At 34.4% G+C, this 22277-nt stretch overlaps 2 protein-coding genes and 1 long non-coding RNA gene across 3 annotated transcripts; 1 reads left to right on the forward strand and 2 right to left on the reverse strand.

Moving 5' to 3' along the window:
* Positions 1-242: 242 nt before the first annotated feature.
* Positions 243-3661, forward strand: LOC114736140 (probable disease resistance protein At1g61300). The gene is made up of 2 exons (XM_028923921.1): positions 243-2759; positions 3566-3661. The coding sequence occupies exons 1-2, from the start codon at positions 243-245 to the stop codon at positions 3659-3661; spliced, it is 2613 nt and encodes an 870-aa protein (XP_028779754.1).
* Positions 3662-4316: 655 nt separating this feature from the next.
* LOC114736151 (uncharacterized) lies at positions 4317-5682 on the reverse strand. The gene is made up of 4 exons (XM_028923930.1): positions 5525-5682; positions 4924-5038; positions 4620-4754; positions 4317-4529 (listed from the first exon to the last, which is right to left on the reverse strand). The coding sequence occupies exons 1-4, from the start codon at positions 5680-5682 to the stop codon at positions 4317-4319; spliced, it is 621 nt and encodes a 206-aa protein (XP_028779763.1).
* A 958-nt stretch (positions 5683-6640) lies between these two features.
* On the reverse strand, positions 6641-8636 carry LOC114736160 (uncharacterized). The gene is made up of 2 exons (XR_003739334.1): positions 7397-8636; positions 6641-7082 (listed from the first exon to the last, which is right to left on the reverse strand). It is a non-coding gene; the product is annotated as an uncharacterized LOC114736160 (long non-coding RNA).
* Positions 8637-22277: the final 13641 nt, after the last annotated feature.

Raw genomic sequence — 22277 nt, forward strand, 5'->3', positions numbered from 1 at the left:
AATATCGAAGAGGAAAGGAGTTAGCAGAGAAGACTCAACATATTAAAGAATTATTGGGAAGATGTAATTCCAATATAGTAGCTGGTCAAGCAAATGTATCAGACATAAGACACCTTTCTGCACAAGATTACATTCATTTCGAGAGCAGAGAGTTAAAGTTCCAAGATCTTTTGAAAGCATTACAGGATGAAAACAGCAATATGATTGGATTACAAGGGATCGGTGGAGTAGGCAAAACTTCAATGGCAAAAGAAGTGGGTTATAAACTAAAAGAATCTAAATCAATTGACAAATTCATCTTTCTTATTGTCTCCAGGCCTCCTGATTTCAAAAAGATTCGTGGTGAACTTGCAAAAGGTTTAGATTTGAGTTTACAGGAAGTGAAGGAAGAAGAACTCTCAAGTACAATATTGTCTAGAATCACTAAAATGGACAAAAAGTTACTTATAATACTAGATGATGTATGGGAAAAGTTTGATTTGATAGAGAACTTAGGGATTCCATCTGGCCACAAGGGCTGTAATTTATTGATAACCACACGTAGTTCATATGTTTGTAAAGAAATGGGATGCCAAGTGATTGACCTACATATGTTAAACAACAAAGAGGCATTGAAACTTTTTGAAGCACATGCTAATATGAATAATTCCACCCGTGGTTTGAAGGGTATGCCAGAAAAAATTGTGACGCATTGTGGAGGAATACCAGTTGCAATTGTAGCAATAGCTAGAGCATTAAAAAATCAACCAGCAGCAATTTGGAAGGATGCTTTGAAAACCTTGGAAGATCGTGTTGTTGATCAGAATTTGGAAGAGGCTTGTAAATGCTTGAAGTTAAGCTATGATAACTTGAAAAATCGAAAGTCCAAAGAGCTTTTTCTTATATCTTCTTTGTTCCCAGAAGATTGGCAAGTTCCTATACAAGTTTTAACCAAAATTGGTACGGCTTTGGGTTCTTTTGGGGAAAATGATAGATATCATTTAGCAAGAAGTGAAGTGCATGGAGCTATAATGGAACTCATAGATTCCTCTTTATTATTGCATGGACAGCAGGAATGTGTAAAGATGCATGATTTAGTTCGTGAAGTGGCTTTGTGGATAGGAGATAGAGATATTCAATCTCTCATAGATTTGAAAATGCCTGTGAAAGAGAGTTTGAGATATTTGCTTTGGAAGAATGATGATTTTCCTAATAAATTTGAAGGAAGTAAATTGGAGGTTCTATTATTATTTTTAGATGGCTCAAAGGAGTTCAAGGTCTCGGGTGCATTCTTTAAAGAGATGATGAGGCTCAAAGTTTTGGTTTTATTCTATAATTATTTCAAAAGAACTCCAGCTCTATCGTGGATAAATTCACTCCAAGCATTGAAGGACATTCGAACACTCATTCTTGAGAATTTGGATTTAGGTGACATCTCTATCTCCTTAGGAAACTTGTTGAGTGTTTGGACTATTGGGCTTTATGATTGTTCAATCAATGAATTACCAAGTGAATTTTTGAAACTAAACAAGTTGAGATCATTGGAGCTAGAAGGATGTGAAATTGAAAAGAATAATCCTTTTGAAGTGATTAAGAGATGCTCACAGTTAGAAGAGTTAACTTTTGTTGCTAACAGGTGTGAAAATGAAGAAAAAGATGCAATTTCTGAAGATGTATCTCCTCTTACATTACACAGATATTGTATATCTTCTAAGGACCTTTCAGATTATTTTGAGAAGTATGGTTCCATGTCAAGATGCGTTCGAATAGATGATCAATTAAGTCATTTAGTCTCAGAGGCAACATTTAAGCAACTTGTCAGAAGAGCTGAACTTCTTATGTTGGAAGGAAAGGATGCGCCAAGAATATGGAAAAATTCTATCCTTGATGATATTGTTGCAACAGATGATCGAGGCATGATGAATGATTTGATTGTTCTTCATTTGAGTTCATGTCCTCATATGGAGTTCCCCATAGATACTAAAGATCATGATTCTGGTGTGGCTGGTTTCTGTAATTTGGTTGGAATACATCTCTCTGAAGTAGGAGTTGAAGATTTACATCATGGTCCTCTACCGTCTGGCGTTTGGGAGCAATTAGAGATTATGAAGTTGAACAAGTGTCATAGGCTGAAGAGCATATTATCTAATGGGAACTACAACTTATGTCATCTTAAGTCCATGAAACTGGAGGATTGTCCAATGTTGGTGTCAGTCTTCCAACCATCCACTGCACGAAGTCTGATGAAGTTGGAAAAATTAACAATTAGGGACTGTAGTGCATTGGAATACATCATAGTGAGTGAAGACCGTGATAGAAGTAATCAAAAGAGTTACCATGACTCATTGTTCCCAAAATTGAAAAAACTTCGAATTGCACGGTGCAGCAAATTAAGAATAATATTACCAATCCTATTCGCAGGAGGTCTTGCATCTTTGGAAATGTTGGTTGTATATAAATGTGAGCAGCTGGAATACATATTTGATAAGTTCCAAGAGGCGGAAGAAGCCATGCTCCCCTCACTGAAAGAGTTGGAACTTTTAAAAGTGCCAAGTTTCATTGGAATGTGCAAAGAATATCACCCACTCATGGGCCCACTGATGCAGAAGCCATCACCTCCACTTTCAACACATAATTCCAACAACATAAATCAAAGTCCTGCCAGACGTGCATTCTCTTGGGTTCAAGCATGTTGTTCTCTCAATAAATCGAGGCCCGCCAGTGAAGATACCAAAATTACTGTTTCTGAGCAAAGACCGCATGACCGCACAATCCCACTGGTATGCTACACTTGCCTCACTATTTTTGTTCAACTGTCTCTCTCAAATAAATGGTTTACAATTAAATAAAATAAGGCCTGAGTGTTAAAATTAAATATCTATTGTGATCCTTGTTATGACATATCATTCAAAAGTAGTTTGAAGTACTAACCTTTTAGGGGTGATATTAACATTTGTTACCAAAAATGACTTCGAACAAAATAACAATTATTTTCAGAAAAACGTTATTTGGCTTCGTATTTATTTGAGGAAAAACAAAAGCTTTTAGTTCTCAAAGTTTCAATTAATTTGATGTTTTAATTACCATTAATTTGATCTTAAGGAATTCAAAATGTTAAATGAAATATCTTTCAAGATTCGAGTACCAAATATACGAGGATAATTTAACTATTTATTTAATGAAACTGTATGGACCAAATTAATATTAGTTAAGACATATAGATCAAATTGCAAATACTTTACTGATTATTTATTTTGGAATGTAAGAATGATTTATTGCAAATATTTTACAGATTCCAATGTTTTTTAGACAGATGAATTTGAATACCACACGGGCAATAAACATTTTAAAGTAAATGTTTTGATATTATTTGTTGTATATTACTGCATAAAAATTATTGCATCTTTAAATTTTATTGATTGTTTGCTTTTGGAATACGAATGATTTATTTTAGCGATTGATATTTTGTTTAAAATATTTTTATTTATTATGTATTAATGTATATTTAAACTTTATATATTGTTTGTTTTGGAATAAGATTGATTTATTTTCTTGCCGATAACTTTCTAAAGATTTGTGTTTATAGAAACTAGATCCATCCATATGTGGAGTTTTCCCTTTCCACATAGCTCAAATCCCAAATGGACTGTGTTCTTTGGTTAACTACTACTTCTCATACTAATATTAATTATAACACCGCATTCAATTTATTTAATATTTTTAAATCATTTATGTTTAATTATTTGACTTATATATGAGGATAATTTAATTATCTATTCAGTGAAACTGTTCGGACCAAATTAATACTCCTCCGATCCTTAATACACGACTTATTTAACTAATTAGATTAGATTAAGAAAGTTAGGTAAATTAGTTAATTATAAGAAATATAACTTGTTTTTCCTAAAATACCATAATCATCTTTCTTAATATCCCCTCTTCCTCTTCTACTTGATTATAGTTAATGGAGTATTTATAAGAGTAATTTAAAAATAATAATAAATATGATGTGAAGAAGAGCATGACGACATTGTGGATTTGGTGAATAATGCCGAAACGAATATTATTGATTAAATTGCCAACACTTATAATACAAAGCATGCACCCATAATGGGCTAAGTAACTTGGGCTTACAACCCAGTACACTCAACTATAGTCTCTTAACACCCCCTCAAGTTGGGGGCTATACAAACTAACAGCACCTAACTTGCGTATCAACCTCTCATGGGCCTCACTACCTAGAGCCTTTGTCAAGACATTTGCTAGTTGATTCTTACTACTAACATGTTGTAAATCAATAACTCCTTGTTGTAGCTTCTCACGCACGAAGTAGCAATCTATCTCGATGTGCTTTGTCGTTCATGAAAGATAGGATTGCTTGCAATATGAATTGCAGCTTTGCTATCATAGTAGACTCTCACCGGCTCAAGTCCTCTAACATCCAGATCCTTAAGCATGCATGTCAGCCATGTGACTTCAGAAATAGCTGATCCTAAGGCTCGATATTCTGCTTCAGCTGATGACTTTGACACTGTTGGTTGCTTCTTAGACTTCCAACAGATTAGAGACCCACCAAATTTAATTAGGAACCCGGTTACTGATCTCCTTGTATCATGACAAGTTGCCTAGTTAGAATATACAAAACACTCCAAGTCTGTTCTGTTTGTTGCAGCGAGAAATATTCCCAATCTAGGATTGCCCTTCAAGTATCTCACAACACATGTTGCTACCTCCATATGAGATTTCCATGGGGCATTCATAAACTGACTAAGAGTCTGCACAGCAAAACATATATCAAGTAGAGTCATAGTAAGATAAGATAACCTACCCACTAGACGTCGATATGTTGAAGGTTCTTGAAGAAGAGGATCCAAGTCTGCCTGAAGTTTTTGTTTCCTTCTGTTTGTCTTGGTGGACTTCATTTGAATTCCTTGAATTCATAACCTGATATTTCTCTCCATAGAGACTTTCAACGGTTTGGCTAAACTTAAACCTATATCTGAAATGAGATCTAAAGCATATTTTCTCTGATTGAGGATGATGCCTTCTTAGACCTTGCCTAATCCCAGAAAGTATTTAAGTTCTCCCAAGTCTTTAATTCTAAACTTTCAATGCAAGTGATTTTTTATCTCATTAATTTTGTCAATGCTGTTTCCAACAACTACAAGGTCATCAACATAAGCCAAAACCATAGTAATCTCATGTTTGTTCTATTTAACAAAAAAAAGGAATAATCATATCTACTTTGCCGAAACCCCCTTGTATCAAAGCCTCAATAAGCCTGGCATTCTATTGTTTGGATGCTTGCTTGAGGCCATATAAAGATTTGTTCAGTTTGCATACTTTGGTGTCGGCAAACTGATCAAACCCTTAGGGGATTTTCATGTAAACTTCCTCATGGAGGTCCCCTTGTAGGAATGCATTATTGACATCCATTTGAATAGATGCCAACAATGCTGCAAGAGTTAAAATACATATAACAGTAACCATCTTGACAAATGGAGAGAAAGTCTCAAAATAATCAATTCCCTCTTGTTAACTATACCTTTTAGCCACTAATCGGGCCTTATATCGTTCAACACTACCATCAGATTTATACTTAACTTTGAAGACCCATTTACATCCTATGGCCTTTTTACCTTTCAAAATGTTAACAATCTCCCAAGTGTGGTTCTGTTCCGGTGCCTTCATTTCATCTCTCATGGCACTTATCTACTTGGGGTCTTTTGCTGCATGCTCAAAGCTAGAGGGCTCAACAACATTGTCAGTGGACATTAAATATTGTTTATAATCAATAGAAATATGAGCATAAGTGATATACTCATGTAAAGGATACCGATATTTTACCTTCTCCTTGGTAGTGACTACATCTCCCAAGCATATGTAGTCATTCAACCAAGAAGGAGATTTTCTCTCTCTGGTTGGCCGATGTGATCTTCCATGTGGTGTTCAGTGTCAACAATAATTTCATCACCGTGATTATCAGTATATTCAGTAATATCAGGAGCATTAGTGATAGTGGTTTGTTCATGACCAGATTTGACAGGAATGTGTTCATCATACAGAAAGTAATTTGATACAGATTTGCTAAACTCATTTTCTGAACTACCAGACAAGGCATCTTTGAAAGGAAATTTATTTTCCACAAAAGTTACATGTCAACTTACAAACAAAATCTTTGTTTTGAGGTTATATAATAAAAATCCCTTTTGGGCAGCAGGATATCCCATAAAAGTACATGCCTCAGCCCTAGGTTGAAATTTATTGGCATTAATCTGAGAAATAGCAAATGCAAGACAACCAAAGACCCTCAAATGATTCACATCAACCTGTTTTTGATATAAAAGCTCAAAGAGAGTTTTGTAACTCAGTTTTAGAAGGAGTTCTATTAATCAAATAAGAAGCAGTTTTGATACTTTCTTCCTAAAATTTAATTGGAATGCCAGAATGAAAAAGAAGACTTCTGGCCACATTGAGTAAGTGTCTATGCTTATGTTCAACCACTCCACTTTTATGTGGTGTATAAGGACAGGTGGTTTCGTGAATAATGCCTTTTTCATTGAAAATGTTTTTCAGTTTACTGTTAGTAAATTCTAACCCATTGTCAGTTCTTATTCGTTTTATCACAGTAGAGAATTGGGTATTAACATAAGTCATGAAATTTAACAGCAACTGAAAACTATCGCTTTTATTGATCATCAAGAAAGTTCAAGTACATTTAAAGAAGTCATCAACAATAGTAAGAAAGTATCCATGTCCTCTATATATAGGTTCCTTGCAGAGACCCCAAATATCAACATGTATCAGTTCAAAACAACAAGTAAAAGAAACAAAATGAGAGAAAGGAAGTCTCGCTTGTTTAGCAAGAGGACAAACATCACATTTGGGACTAGACAAATCTATGTTGTCTTTCTTTATCATATCTAAATGCTTGAGAACCTCTACGGGTGCATGTCCTAATCTATAGTGCCATGGTTGAGATATCTCCTTTGTGTCATTGGATTGAAAATTCACAAGAGCATTGTCCAAGTTTAAAATTTTGCCAGCAAATATAGTCCACTACAAATTCTACCAATCACCTGAGACTTTCCAGTTAAAATCTCCTGCAATGTACAAAACTCAAGGTAAAAAGAGACAATACATTACAGTTCCTTAGTTAGTCTAGACATAGAGATAAGGTTATAGCAGCATGCAGGAGTATAATAAAGATCACACAATGTAATGTTAGTAGAAAGTTTTATTGTGCCCTGTGTGTTACTGTGATCTTATTGCCATTTGGTAATCTAATTTTCCAAGGGACCAGAGTAGATTGTAGCACTATCTAACATAGTGAGACTGCTAACAACATGACATGATGCTCTAGAGTCTAATATCTAATGGGTTCTACAAAGATCAAAGGAGAGTGCATTAATATTACTAGAAATGTGCTCTCACTTTAGTCAAATGTGCCGATTATTTCTTCATTAGCGTCACTTTTCAGCAGCTGCAAGATCTTATTGTATTGTTGTTGAGTAATGGAGGCCTGGGTGCCTACGCTATTTGAAGATGCAGATGAATGAGATTTTTGTTCTGCTACTGCTTGGTTCAGTTGAGGGGTGGAAACTCTTCGACCTTTGAAGTTAGAAGTTAGGAGGATACCCAACTAATTCAAAATACTGCTCTTCCTTGTGGCCTCGGCGATGGCAATGACTACACTCATCCTGTGATCTTCCTCTACCACGTACTCTGCCTAATCTTCCCCCTCTAGTTGTAGTAGCAGCTGCCTCAAATGGACTATAGGACTGATGTGAGCATATGAGTCGCTGATCTTCATCTTGGGAGATCATAGCATATGCTTGATTAACATTCAGCAATGGAGACATGAGTAGAATTTGCGATCGAGCTTGTTGAAAGCAATCATTTAATCCCATCAGGAATTGAAAAAGGCATTGCCGCTGCACTATCCTAATATATTCCTGGGAGGTTTCACATTTGCGGGTAAGCAAAGGTACCAACAATGCATACTCATCCCACAATTCCTTAACTTTGGTGTAATATGCAGATACTGTGAGAGTCCCTTGGGTTATAGAAGAAATGGCTTTCAGTAGGGAATAAATCTTGGCACCATCGACTTTGTGAAATCTCTCTTTGAGATCAGCCCAAACCGTGTGTGCATTGTCAGCAAACACTATCCCATTAGCTATCTCCTTGTCAACGGAATTGATGAGCCAAGAAAGAACCACTGTATTGCAACGGTCCCACTATTCCTTATGATGCGGTTCATCAACACGGATATAGGTGCCTTCAATGAAACCCAGTTTGTTTTTACCTTGTAAGGCCAGAAGCATAGCATGGTTCCAAATGATATAATTATTGGAACCAGTAAGTACTTGAGAAACCAGAGTGGTCGCTTGGGTGTCGGATGGATGTAAGAAGAGAGGATGATTCGCATCGATCACTGGAACATTGGAGGTCATTTTCTCAGTCATTGTAGCGAGTTCTTGGAGAATCTTGGGTCTGATTATAGAAATTGATCAGTGAGACAGAGAAAAATCTGGGAAGCTGTCGCGAGTCGCTTGCGCAATAGATGATGATCACGAAATCGTTGAAATTTTCAGAGTCGCTGTGGCAACAGACCGTGGATTCTTGATTTATTTCAATGAGGAAGCCGCAAAAAGATTAAGTGGCGGTTTCGCGTGCTGTCCTTGGTGAGTCGAAGCTTTGTGAAACGGTGAAATGAATATTGATTCAGGAAAAATTGTGAAAGCCAACTGGATCACGATCTTGACTTTGTGATCTGCAGATGGTGTTTCTAAAACGATAACGTTGCAACACTACAACGATTTGTGCAGGCAAGGAGACAATGGGCCTTCGACTTTCGCCTTGGATATGGACTCAATCACCGAACCAGGCTTGTGATACCATGTGAAGAAGACCATGAAGACATTCTCGATTTGGTGAACAATGCCGAAACGAATATTATTGATTAAATTGCCAACACTTATAATACAAAGCATGGACCCATAATGGGCTAAGTAACTTGGGCTTATGGCCCAGTACACTCAACTATAGTCTCTTAACATATGAGAAATAAATCTTATACTTATGATCAAAATTAACTTAATAATGTTCATCCAAAAAAAAAAACCCAATAATTAAGTCTCATATTAAGGACCGGAGGCGTATTAGTTAAGAAATATGGATCAAATTGCAAATACTTTGCCGATTATTTGTTTTGTAATAAGAATGGCTTATTTTATTAGTTATTTTTATGTTAAAAATATTTTAATTTGATTTACTATGTATGTACTATATTCAAATTTTGCATATTGTTTACTTTGGAATAAGAATGATTTACTGCAAATATTTTACGGATTCCAATGTTTGTTTGGACAGTTGAATTTCAATACCACACGGGCAATAAACATTTTAGATTAAAAATTTTATTGTATTTGAATCATTTTACTCAAAATTTTGTTAACAGAGTATAAAATATATCGAATGCGGTAATAGAACTAATAAAGCGTTTGACTAGTTATGCATAAAAATATATTTGAAAAAAAATGAAAGGATCGGACATTATTATTTTGATCCATTGTTACGCTCTGATATTATTTGTTGTGTATTACTGCATAAAAATTATTGCATCTTTAAATTTTATTGATTGCTTGCTTTTGGAATAAGAGTGATTTATTTTAGCGATTGATGTTTTGTTTAAAATATTTTTATTTATATGTACTAATGTATATTTAAATGTTATATATGGTTTGTTTGGAATAAGATTGATTTATTTTCTTGGCGATAAATATAACTTTCTAGAGATTTGTGTTTATAGGAATTAGATCCACCCACATGTGGAGTTTTTCTTTGCCACGCAGCTCAAAGCCTTTTGGTGCAATCATTGAAGAATGTTACGAAAATAGAACTTACAAATTGTGGAAACATAATATCACTGTCAACTTTATGCATTGCGGCCTCAACAATTTCGTTGGAAAGTTTGTCAATCAGGCAATGTCATAAACTGAAGTGCATCACAACACATGAGGGAGATGCTGAAGTTGATAATAAGAATTATTGTTCCATTTTCCCAACACTAGAGAATCTGTATATTCGGGATTGCGAGGAGTTGGAATTTGTATTTCAATCATCAATATCTGGTGGTCTTCAAAAATTGAAGTCTTTGTATATCAAGGAAGTTCCTGAACTGAAATATGTTGTTGGGAAATACCAGCAAGATCAGCAAAATGAAGAGCTACATTTCGATCTCCCTGCTTTGGCGACCCTTTGCATTGAAGATGCGCCGAAGATCAAAAGCATTTGCGCCAAGAATTATAAGATGGATCTGTCATCTCTTCAGAATGTTAGGATGTGGCATTGCGGCATTAAATCTTTGGATGATTCTGACATGGTGAATCTGACAACTACAGAGGTACACTCTCTTTAACTTTTGTACATATGATTTGTTCTTTTTTCCTGCTCAATTCAGCTTTTAGATTAATTGTTTATTAACAAATATTGAGTTAATTGTTGCCTAACAAGGGTGATGTTAATATATGGTTACTAATAAAGACTTCGAATAAAAAAAGGTTATGAATGGATTATGCAAGTTAACGCATAAAATTACGTCATTTAGCTCCATAAATATTTATATTTGGGAAAATGAAACTTTTATTACTCAAAGTTTCAATCCGTTTGGTGTTTTAATTAGCATTAATTTGGTCTTCATGATTTCAAAATGTCAAATAAAATATATATCAAGCTTTGAGTTCCTTATTGACATCAATACAGTTTCAGTTAATGTGCTGTGTTCTTTTTTCAACCACTCGTATACTTAGGTATATGGATAATTTAATTATTTATTTAATGAAATTGTATGGACCAAGTTAATATTAAATAAAACATTTGGGTCAAATTGCAAATCTTTTACAGATTCCGATCTTTATCCATATGTCGGACAGAATAACACACAACGGTGATAGTCATTTGAAATAGAAAAGATTTTTTTTCCATTATAAACATTTTATGTAATTTTTCATTGACAAATTATCAAATGGAATGGGGCGTAAGGAAGCTCATAAAGAGTTGAATTAGGTTTTTATTTGCTCTCATATTATTTGTTGCATATGATATGACTACATAAAAAATTTACACGTTCAAATTTTCCTGATTGTTTTTTTCAATAAATCTTCACTGATTGTTTGTTTTGGAATAAGAATGATTTATTTTACTAACTGTTGTTATGTTAAAAATATCTTTGATTTATTATGTATTATTATGTATTCCAATCTTGCATATTGTTTATTTTAAAATAAGAGTCATTTATTCCGTTGGTTATAGATATAACTTTTTAAAGATTTGTGTTTGTAGGAATTAAATTCATCTACAGGCAGAGTTCCTCCTTTCCATGCATCTCAAATCTTGTTGGCGCAATCATTGAAGAATATTAGAAAAGTATACCTATGCCAATGTCGGAACTTAATATCATTGTCAACTCTATCCCTTGCCTCTACAATTTTGTTGGAAGATTTGACAATTGAATATTGTGATCAGCTGAAGTGCATTGTAGAAGATGAGGCAGATATTGGAACTCGCATGAACTACAATTATTCCATCTTTCCAAAGTTGAAAAGTTTAGAAGTTTCGGACTGCAACGCATTGGAATATTTATTCCCAGCACATGCTTTCAGATGCCCTGCATGTTTGATGAGAAGCCTACCAATGTCGCAGAAGCTCAGTATATCAAAATGTGAAGAATTAGTTAACATTGTTGAAGAAGATTATGAAAAAAATGATCATCATCATCATTTGTGCCGTGAACCATGCTTTCCCAACTTAGAACAAGTCTCTGTCAGTGATTGTGACAAACTGAGGCACCTGTTCTCTATCCCTATTTCTGGTATCCTTCCAAAACTAAGATATCTGTGGATAGATGGAGCCAATGGACTTGAGCATGTACTGGTAAGACAAGGAGAGATGAAAGAGATGGCCATGAAGGATGTGCTTCCACAACTAAGTCGATTGGTGCTCATGCATCTTCCTAGCCTTGCTAGTCTCTGCTATGGGATTGATTTTCAAACTTTGAAAGGAGACGATGACACGGAAGTGGATGATTGTCCCAAGTTTTCCTTTTATGGTATGCATTCAGAGAAGTATTTATTCTCTATAAAATTGAAAATTATTATATGAGTTTTATTATAACATTAAAAATCTTACTTTCAGAAATTTCAACTACCCAGCTTCAAGCATGTCCTGAAGCAACATGTTCTCAAGTTGAAGAAAAAGCAGAGAAGAACCTTTCTTCTCATCTCAATAGTGAACAATCTTTACATGTGGGAGAAACAACACAACAATCCCTCACGGAGGTATGATTTTGACTGCTAATGGCATCATTTTACTGCTTCTCCAGTGGTCCCCCTCATCATTATATGTATGCGTGATTATATTAATTTTGTCGCAATGGTCGGAGAATTCTATCCTTTTTTATGAGAAAAACAGAGTTTGAGTATCATATTTAAAATGCTGAAAATACACCCACGCGAGGGTACACACTAGTGTGGTGTATTCCAACTGCTTAATGAATTTGACATGAACTGGAAAAAAGGAAAAAAAAAAACTTCGATTGATTTTTTGTTACGTCATTTGATTCTAATTTTACGAGGTGGCAGACCTTTAAGAATTTATTTTAATTTTATTAAGGAGTGGGTTGGAAATCTGAAATAAAAAAAAAAGTAAATAACAATTTTTTTTTACGAAGGAAATAAATAAAGTTACTGTCAAACCTTATTTAGGTTCACTAATTAAAAATGTTTAGCCATTTGAGAACCACTTATGATCCCTTAGAATCCCAGAAAGGCCAACAATTAAAAAATTTTTCCCCAAAACACTCTAGGTTCTATCACTAATGCTTTCCTATTATTGGGATAAGATTTTCTAAAATATTTAAAAATTTATAACTAATGCAATATAGCTCCAAAAATAGTGGTTCATAGCTTTAACTTTAGCTCTTGAAAAAGCTTTATGCTCTAACTAATTCTTAGCTCCCCCTACCCCCAAAAAAAATAATAATAATGTGCTACATTTAAAACTATTGGAGCCTTTAAATTAATCAATGTTCATTTTTATCTGCCTTAAGCATGCAGGCTGAACAGGGCGGCTTTACAAATTTAATTTTGTGTCTAATATTCCCAAACTTAGGCTAGAGACTTGCAACTACACCTCTTTGCTAAGCTCATTATCATATTCGAGTTTAACCAAAACTTAACTTCCGCTTACAAAAAGTATGCTATCCAAAACAGGGCTTTTAGACATGCCTTTGGTGTAGTTTGGGAATTTAAAACACTTGTAACAACATATCAAAACTACATTTAAACCTCTTTGAGTCACAACTTTGAGTCCAAACAGGGGATAAGAACTAAAGTTCAGAAGGCTAATGCTTTGATATTCCTATTGCCCATCTAATCACTATGTGGGAGCCACCAAACCCTTTACCTGGGCATTTCATGATCATCCGCTTCAAAAGTTTTGGACAGCCTTCCCTTTACATTTTAAAATTTTCCAGATTCATAAACTCCTCTTTTAAATACATTGAGGGGTTTAGACTATATATTCAACCAAACCTAATTCTCTCTATGCCAATTACTTTGACAGAGCAAGGGAAGAGGATAAAACTTGGTTTAACCACTTCACTTCATCCATATTTCACCTCGAAGCCTCTAGGTATTTACCGTATTTTAGTTCCCAATTAAATATAAATTCAATACATAATTCAACATTAAATTTGTGGGAAAAATTCAGCTTCTGAATTCCAGATTTCAGCTCCCATAAGAGAAGTCACATAATAATAGTAACCCCAGATTTAATCCATCATTTAAATATGATTTCTACAGCTTAATGAAAAGTCTAGGCCTGCATTGCAAAACAAACCTCCCTGTCCCTCACTTTACTGTCTATAAACCAGATTTAAACCTCTCGTGTACTTGCAAAACAAACAGCCACTGCAAAAAACATTGATGGAACAAGGTTTAAGGTCCTTACCTTGGTCTAGATGTTCGGTTGCATGTGAGGGAAGAACTTTCCTTCTTCTTCGATCACTTCTTCGCCTCCCCCCAGCTCTCTCTCTCTCTGTCTCTCTATCTGTGTGATGCTCTTCTTTTTTGGACTTAGTGCACCACATCCAATACTCTTCAAATTGGGCTATGCATTGGCCCAATTTCCTTTTTAGACTTGAGATAGTGAAATTGCCATTGTGCCATCACCATCGGCACTAAACTTTCCTAATAAATTCCAAAAAATTAGTCCGGGACACATTATGAAGATTTTTTTTTAATTAGCTTCTCTAACACCTAAAATAAGTTTTGTAAAATTTTCAGGCTGAACATTAGCCTCCAACTATTTTTAATTCAATTTTCAGAAAAATAGGCCCTTATATCCCATAAATTAGTTTTAAAATTATAAGTCATTTCGGGAAATAAACCTCTTCATAATATTTCTAAATTCTCAAAATAAAATAATTTTAATAATTACTTTTTATTTCCTTGAATTCTCATACAAAATAGACTTTTTGACCAATAATTCATTTTTGAGACATTTAAATTTTAAATAATGTCCCTAAACCTCAAATATGCTTTGAAAATCTCTTCTCTACTTTTCGAGAGTTGTCTCAAATTTTTGGGCTTTTTTTTATAATTATAATTTTGTTCTATATTTTCTCTTATTTAATCTTTTGCCCTAAGCTCACTGTATTTTTCAACTTTTAGGTCAACTATCGTATTTAACCCATATTCAAAATTCAAATATTACAATTATTACTAAATATTTTAGCTAATTCATTAAATCCTTTTCATGCAGAATAATTAGAATTGGTTTAAGAAAGGCTTCACCAAAACTGACATTAATTTTTTTATTTATAAATTTTTATTCTTTATTTATGTCTCTATCACACAATAATTTTCGTTTTTTGCTTTAAAGTTGTCATATGAACTTTAACTTATAATTTGAAGGGGATAAAATGGGGGAAAAAACTCAAATCAAGTCGCTTATATCCATTATATCAAGTTCTGCAATCATATATGACCATATGTCTTTTTTTGTTTAATGTGGATTTATAACTAAATGTTACTCCTTCGGTCCTTAATATAAGACCCATTTAACTAATTTGATTAGATTAAGAAAGTTAGGTAAGTTAGTTAATTATAAGAAATATGACACATTTTTCTTAAAACACCATAATCATCTTTCTTAATACCCCCTCTCCCTCTTCTATTTGATTATGGTTGAGGGAGTATCTATAGGGGTAATTTAGAGAAAATTGATAAATATAAGAAATGGATCTCATATTTAGGATCAAAACTAACTCAATAATTGGGTCCTATATTAAGGACCGGAGGAGTAATATTTTAAAAATAGGACACATGGTCATTTGTGATTGGAGAACTTGACACAATGAACATAAGGAACTTGATGTGAGTATTATCCTTTAAAATGCCAACAAGAAACTCTTAACACACATAAATATAGTGTGTCTGCGCGTGTGTGTTCCAAATTTTTTAATGAATTTGACATGAACTAATAAGCAAAGTTTTATCTGTAGTGCTGGCTATGCAGAAACAATATTGATGTTGATGATGAGCATGATATCTAAAATGTGTCAAAAGAACATATCATCATCATCATCTGAATCATTATTTTTGTTATGCTGAATAATGAAGAAGAAAGGAATCCTAGTGTTAATGAATTCAACGTTTGAAACTTTATTTTATCTTCTGCTATATATGAAGCAACAAAGAATACTATTGAAGAAGGTCTAAGACCAAAGTTGCAAAAAACAAAAAATTTTAAGACTTATTTGTTAGCCAATCTCTTTAAAGCTTAGTTTTATATATTGTGGTGTTGGTCTGGATACAAAGAAAACAGCTACACTAATTTATCATCTTTGTTTTATATGATCACTGGTTTCTAGCAGAAGGTGCTAGTTCATGCAAGTCCCAACCTCACTGTTCTTCCTATAAGAGATAACACTCACACAAGTGCTAAAATATTTGAAGAGGAAGAGGAAGAAGAGCAAGGTAAAATATTGATTTGTTAGTTTTGTATTGGAAAAATACTAGTTATTTATTTTATGGGTTTACAGGCAGCTTGATAACATCCCGACATCCCCGAAATGGCAAGAAAGTTAGCAGTTCTCTACCAGAGAAAAAGCTTGAAAACTCTACTGATGATACTTGCTGTTTTCTTTAAATGAAATCTTTAATTAATCTCTTCCTTTGATGTGATATAATAATCATTTTTTCATGGGTGACCCATGTGTGCCCCCAGAAACAACTGTTTCGAGCGAACAAACTTCAACAAGCCTTGACCAAACTCCACCTATTATCCCCAAGCATTCTGATGGTAGGTTTCCTTGCTGTCTTCTTATATTGACACTTTATTAAATCATTGTAGTGTCAAACTTGCCAAAACTATATATCAAGACTACCTTATCAAGCAAAGACAGATGTTGCTATAAGAAGTACCATTGACCTTATAGAAGATTCTAGTCTATGCTCTAGTAATTCTACTCATTGCACATCTGATCTTTATTTTATTCAATTATTATTTGTAATTTGCATTCTAACATCACTTCATTAATCTAAGGGATATATCTAAAATGTTGAAACTACTAACTAGTGAACTCCAATAATGTAGAATATGTTGAAGTTTGTGATAAGTCTCATCCGCATTCAAGCTCTTCATTTGAATGCGTTGACGGCGGGGAAAACAAGGAAGCAGGTATGGTTCAAAATGAATCTATCTCGAATGTTGAAATAAGTAACCCAGCACAAAGGGAAAGAGAGTCGTCACATTCTGAAGGTTATTAACCTATTTCCTCTATTGTTGAACATATAAAACATAAGTGAACTTGAATCTTCTTTCCTGTGATCCCTGTGAGCACTTCTCTTTCTGCATAGTTGATTTCATTATCTTCATTTTCCAATGCGATGATCTTTTTCTGGGACAAATTCAAACAATAAATCAAATGACAGATTCACAACCAAGAAGAGCAATGCCAGCAACACTTTCTGTCAATATTTCCAAAGAAGAATACCCAGAGGTAGTACTATTGCTATTTCTTCATACATAAAGATTATAGGTTTTGCTTTATATTTCTATCTAGCTAGTTCTACTACTATTAGATAAGATTCATGTATTTTCATGCCCTATTGGGATAAGTACTGAGTAACTATCATAAAGGCGTTTTTCACATTTACATAGATTGAAACTCAAGATTTTGTATTTAAGAGACCTTAATTTCTTTGACTAAGATCAACATCTGTTGGCATAAGATATACAAATTTGTTCTAGATAAAATGGAGTTATCCCACTTTCTTATGCACAGCTAAAATGAATTCTCATTCTGTCTACAAGGAAACTAAATTTGACATACAATCTAAAGAAAGAAAAACAACTTAAGAGTTCATTGAGGATTATATTTATGATGGTTTATCATCTTAGAAGAAAGCAACTTAAATATCTTTGGTGATATATAGATTGTTGAAGTAAGAGCTGAAGATGGTGCTTCAATATTAGAGACCCCATCTCTAAGTTCCTTAACTTCTAAAAAGGTTTGCTTCTTCCAACAATTTTACAATTTAATGTATTTGTTATTCCTATATTAACAATTATGAGTGGTTTATTGTACAAGGAACCTATTGCTGTGAGTCCCAATCCCACTATTCTTCCCAGAAGCCCAAGTACAACTGCCAAAATTTTTGAAGAGGAAGAGAAAGGTAAGACGATAATGTCCACAATTTCAAGATTTATAGCTCCTTTAGTTATTTATCTTGGGCAGTGAATTCTTTGCCAGTAGGAAAAGAGCACAAGACTTTTGATCATGTATTTGTGGCTTTCTTAAAATGAAATATTTCTCGCTGTGATTTACTAACTATATATTTATATACTTCATTGACTTGGTATAGTTGACCCATTTGTGCCACCAGCGCCAATTATTTCAAGTGAGCAGCAAGCTAATGAGACAATAAGTCCTATACCATCAAAAGCTCTAATGAGTCCTAAGCAAACTCCCATGCGCACTCCCTCTGAAACTTCTTATGGTGAGTTTTTTTGTTGTCTTATTTTACTAATTTACCTTTCACTTTATCATTTTGTAATTTTAGAAAGGTGTAATATTCTAATTGCTTCATCCAGGAAGAAATATCCAAGAGAATGTTGGAACCATTGACCACCGTTTGCATGAAACTTTGGGTGCTATTCAAATTTCTAGTAAGTCTTGTGTCCTTGCCATTACATGTTTCCATGTGTTATACTTGACTTGATTCCTTTTATTGAATGTGAGTATTTTGATTCTCTGACCTTGCTTTTATTTTAACTCACCTGCTGATTTGATGGTTTTGGTAGGTCAACTTACTGAATGTGGCTCATCACACATGGCTTCTTCTATTTATGATACCAATAATAATGTCTTAGGTGTTCATGGGATAAAAGAGATAGCTGATATGATGAACTTAGAGGGTGCTGAGCCTTTCATGCTAGCAGAAGCATTCCAGACTCATCCACAACTTCATCTTTCTTCAGAGGATCGAAGCACTGAGTTGTTATGCTATTCCTATAGGGTGCTACTAAATATTTTGAACATTCTGGCCACTAGGAGCCCCTCCACAATCACCGAGGCGGACAAGATATTGTTGGCAAAGCATTTAAAGGATGCTTCTGTTCTGGGATTTGACAAGGATTGGCTTGAGTCAGTTAGGAACAGGGTTTCCAACTGTGATGCATCAGAACTCCATCGCATGCAACAAGCTTTGAAGGGTTTAGGCAATAAGCTCCAAGCCAATAAGATAGAGCTTGCAAATATTCGAGACCAGGAGGCGAAAGCTGCAAAATTGGTAGAAATGACTCAGAAAAAGTTGGAGGCCACACATACAGAATTAGAGGCAGCATATAAAGGGTTGGAAGCGGCTCAATCCCATTTTAATGTCGCACAACAAGAACATGCAAACATTAGAGCACGTTATTCTCAACTCTTAGAAGAATGCCAGGGAATTTCAGAACAACAGTATCAATGTTCAGAAATTATTGCTGCCAAATTCAGGCCTTTCGGCTTCTAACATGGATGCCATGTGAAACTTTGTTATTGCTGTTTCAATTAAGGTCATTGTCGTACCTTTATTTCAAATAAAAAATAAAAGTAATACTCTCATGGACATTGTAGTATTACCGTACCTTTATTTTGCACAAGGATCGTGCATGACATTGCAAACTTGTTGTGCCTAAGGGTTATTTTCCTTGTTAAGATCTTATATATCTGTGTTTGGTTTCTAGATGTGTTTATCTTCATCCATTTGCTACTAGTTAAATTGAATATAGTGCATCAACTACATATATGATAAGGCATAATTAAGTACTTTGCTCGACACTGACACATAATATGTTAACATCAGTGTCATGTATAATTGTCAAAGGGATGCTGCATCTCATTGTTTAAATTTTGGCTCTACATATTTTCTAATTACATGTTTGAATTTTTAACTCCAGACCTCTAACTGAATCTCATCCAACTCATTCATGAATTTTGTTTGCAATTTTGACTTCAACAACATTTTAAACTGATTTATTTTAGAATGATCAAGGACATTTATTATAGATTTAAAATTTATTCTGCAAATGTTATCATTTAAATTTTATTCTTAACCTAACAATTAGTTAGATAATTAGTATTTTTTATGTCAGTATCTTTAGCTATATGTTAATCAGTTTGCACATGATTTGTCTCCAATTTATTTTACTGTCCTAAAATATTTTGACCGATATTAAGCAACATAATAAAGTTTAAAATCTTTTAAACAAATTTTAAGTAAATAAATAGTTTTTATCACTTTCTCTTAATCAAGAAATCACCACATTAACTAAATAATTCACGACTTTTCATTGGCAAGCCAATGGCTTGAAATTTCAATTTAATGGGTAATGAGTTTTGCATTTAATTGAAAGCATGTTTAGTTTTACCTTAATATCTATCAAAACTATATAATAATTCTGTTTTTGGGTAAAATTAGCTCCTAATTGATTTTTCCTACTGGCACAAAATTATTAGTTTCTGATCTATGAAATATTCAAGCGCAAGGATTAAGAAAGCAAGATGTTAGGCATAGAAACGACATGCATAATATTATACAAGACCAGGCCAATCATGAAAACAAGATGACAACTCCGTGGGCGAATGATTAACAAGAGAAGTAAGGAAGGAAGAAAATGATAAGAATAATAGATTACTTAATCAAAGACTACTCTCGGGTGAGATTGCACAATCTCTTGAACATACCCCCAAAAAAAAAAAAAGCTCTATTCTGACCAAGACTTCACGAAAGCATCTACAAAAGCTCTGAAAATGGCAAAAATTGGATTTGTTTCTTGTCTCATCGAATGTTGAGGCGTCCTATCCCATGACTCTCTGCAGAGAAAGCATATGGAAGTTAAGTTAGCCAAGGCAAAAGAACCTAAGCAGCAATAGCTCAAATCTAAGTGACATGGCATTTGAGATCAACACGGTACATTTGAGATGCATATATGATATATACTTACAGATTGATTCTTTCTAAAGTTGGGTTGCTTTCCTGGGAGTTGCCACCAAGCTGACCATTAACCCTAAGCACAGTCATGTTCTCCTGGGTTTCTTCTTTAGTATTTGACTCCTTAGCAGAGGTGCGAGTGAGAGTCTTGGCATGAGAGCCATCTGGAATTTTTGTCTGACAATGAATTTATCTATCAGAGAATTTATACCACATGAACCTCAAAAAAAAAAAAAAAAGGCATCTGCGTGGCTCCCAGAACAGCTGGTGAAAAATGGCATTGTTTTGATTGTAAGTATGCCAGCTTAACCACCACACGTTTACTAGAAGAAGGGGATTTATGTCCAAATAGAAGGATGAAAAAATTCAAAGCATAAAGATTTGAAATCTAAAAAGAGGATGAAAACTCAAGGAGGTAATACACATGGATAATTCCAATTAAAATTGGAAATCCTAGGTTTGCATAATTTCCCCACTATGTTAGGAACACTAGCTTCTTGTGCCGCAAACTGAAAAGTTACATTCTACAGATACTTCAAGATTCCCAGAAATTAGTGCAAGTCCAAAATAGTAAGCAGAAGGTCTAATTGGTCTCGGGTGAAAATAAAATGTTATCCCAACATGAATCAGCTTATCATCATGAAGACAATAATCTTGGCATAACCCATATCCAAACTTCTGAAACTAACAAAGACTCGTCTCTTCACGTTGAGCTCCTCACAGGCGATCCAAAGTTTAAGAAGACTTGATACCAGTGCAAGAGTTCATCATTAACACCAATTTCACAACAATGATTTTCTCATGACCTGGCAGCCGAACATCACTCATATCTTAATGCGGAGAATGACTTCAATGAGGAAGAAATGCATCTAACATTTTTCTTTTTGAAAACTACACTAAGTGGCCCAGGCTTTATTTAGACTCTCCTTTCCTCTACCACCATCTCCTTAGCTCTCTCCTTCTCTCTGTTCTTTCTTCTCAGTCCAGTATCTATATGCTGAAGAGTACTGGGTCTTTTGCATCTCTATTCTGACTCTCAACCCCCGCCCCCCAATTTTCTCCCATGGGGTTAGACCCACAACATCTAATGCAACCCCCCACCCCCAACACAGAGCAGGAACTTAGCTGCATATTGAATTTTGTCGGCTATTAGAACATTGGTTTTGCAATCTCATGCGGAAAGGGAGGGTGGAATACTTTTAATTGACTTGCCGGTTGACATGGTGTCAGAGCCTCTATGACATGGAATACTTTTAAATTAATCAATGTTCATCTTTATGTCCCTCAAGCGTGCAGGCCGAACAAGGCGGTCTTACATATTTAATTTTGTGTTTAATAGTCCCAAACTTATGCTAGAGACTTGCTACTACACCAAGGTCTCCATTAAGCTCATTATCATATTCAAATTTAACCAGAACTTGACTTCCTCTTACTAAAACTGTGCTAACAAAAAACAGGGCTTAATAGATAGACTTATAAAATTTAATCCTCTTCTTGCCAAACACTTTAAAAGAGCCACCAAACACAAGCTAGGGGCCTTTAAATATGCCTTAGGTGCAGGACGGGAATTTAGAACACTTGTTCCATGTTATAACATATAAAAACAGTAACATTTAAACCTCTCTGAGTGACAAAATTTTTAATTCAATAAACATCTGAAGGTTGCTGTCCAAACAGGGGATAAGAATTGAAGTTCACAAAACTAATAATGATATGATGTTCCAATTGCCCATAATCACTATACAAGAGCCACTA

The sequence above is a fragment of the Neltuma alba genome, unplaced genomic scaffold (genome assembly GCF_004799145.2).
Source record: "Neltuma alba isolate B1F8T4 unplaced genomic scaffold, ASM479914v2 tig00002723_pilon, whole genome shotgun sequence".
Lineage (NCBI taxonomy): Eukaryota > Viridiplantae > Streptophyta > Magnoliopsida > Fabales > Fabaceae > Neltuma > Neltuma alba.

What these genes read in the sequence shown, in the direction of transcription:
- LOC114736151 (XM_028923930.1), bottom strand. Translation starts at nt 5,682, where the DNA reads ATGAGAGATGAAATGAAGGCACCGGAACAGAACCACACTTGGGAGATT. An exon ending in TCTATGGAGAGAAATATCAG is followed by an intron (nt 4,755 to 4,923) that starts GTTATGAATTCA and finishes TTTGCTGTGCAG; the next exon opens with ACTCTTAGTCAGTTTATGAA. An exon ending in GAACAGACTTGGAGTGTTTT is followed by an intron (nt 4,530 to 4,619) that starts GTATATTCTAAC and finishes ATCTGTTGGAAG; the next exon opens with TCTAAGAAGCAACCAACAGT.
- LOC114736140 (XM_028923921.1), top strand. Translation starts at nt 243, where the DNA reads ATGGCAAAAGAAGTGGGTTATAAACTAAAAGAATCTAAATCAATTGAC. An exon ending in ATGACCGCACAATCCCACTG is followed by an intron (nt 2,760 to 3,565) that starts GTATGCTACACT and finishes TTGTGTTTATAG; the next exon opens with AAACTAGATCCATCCATATG.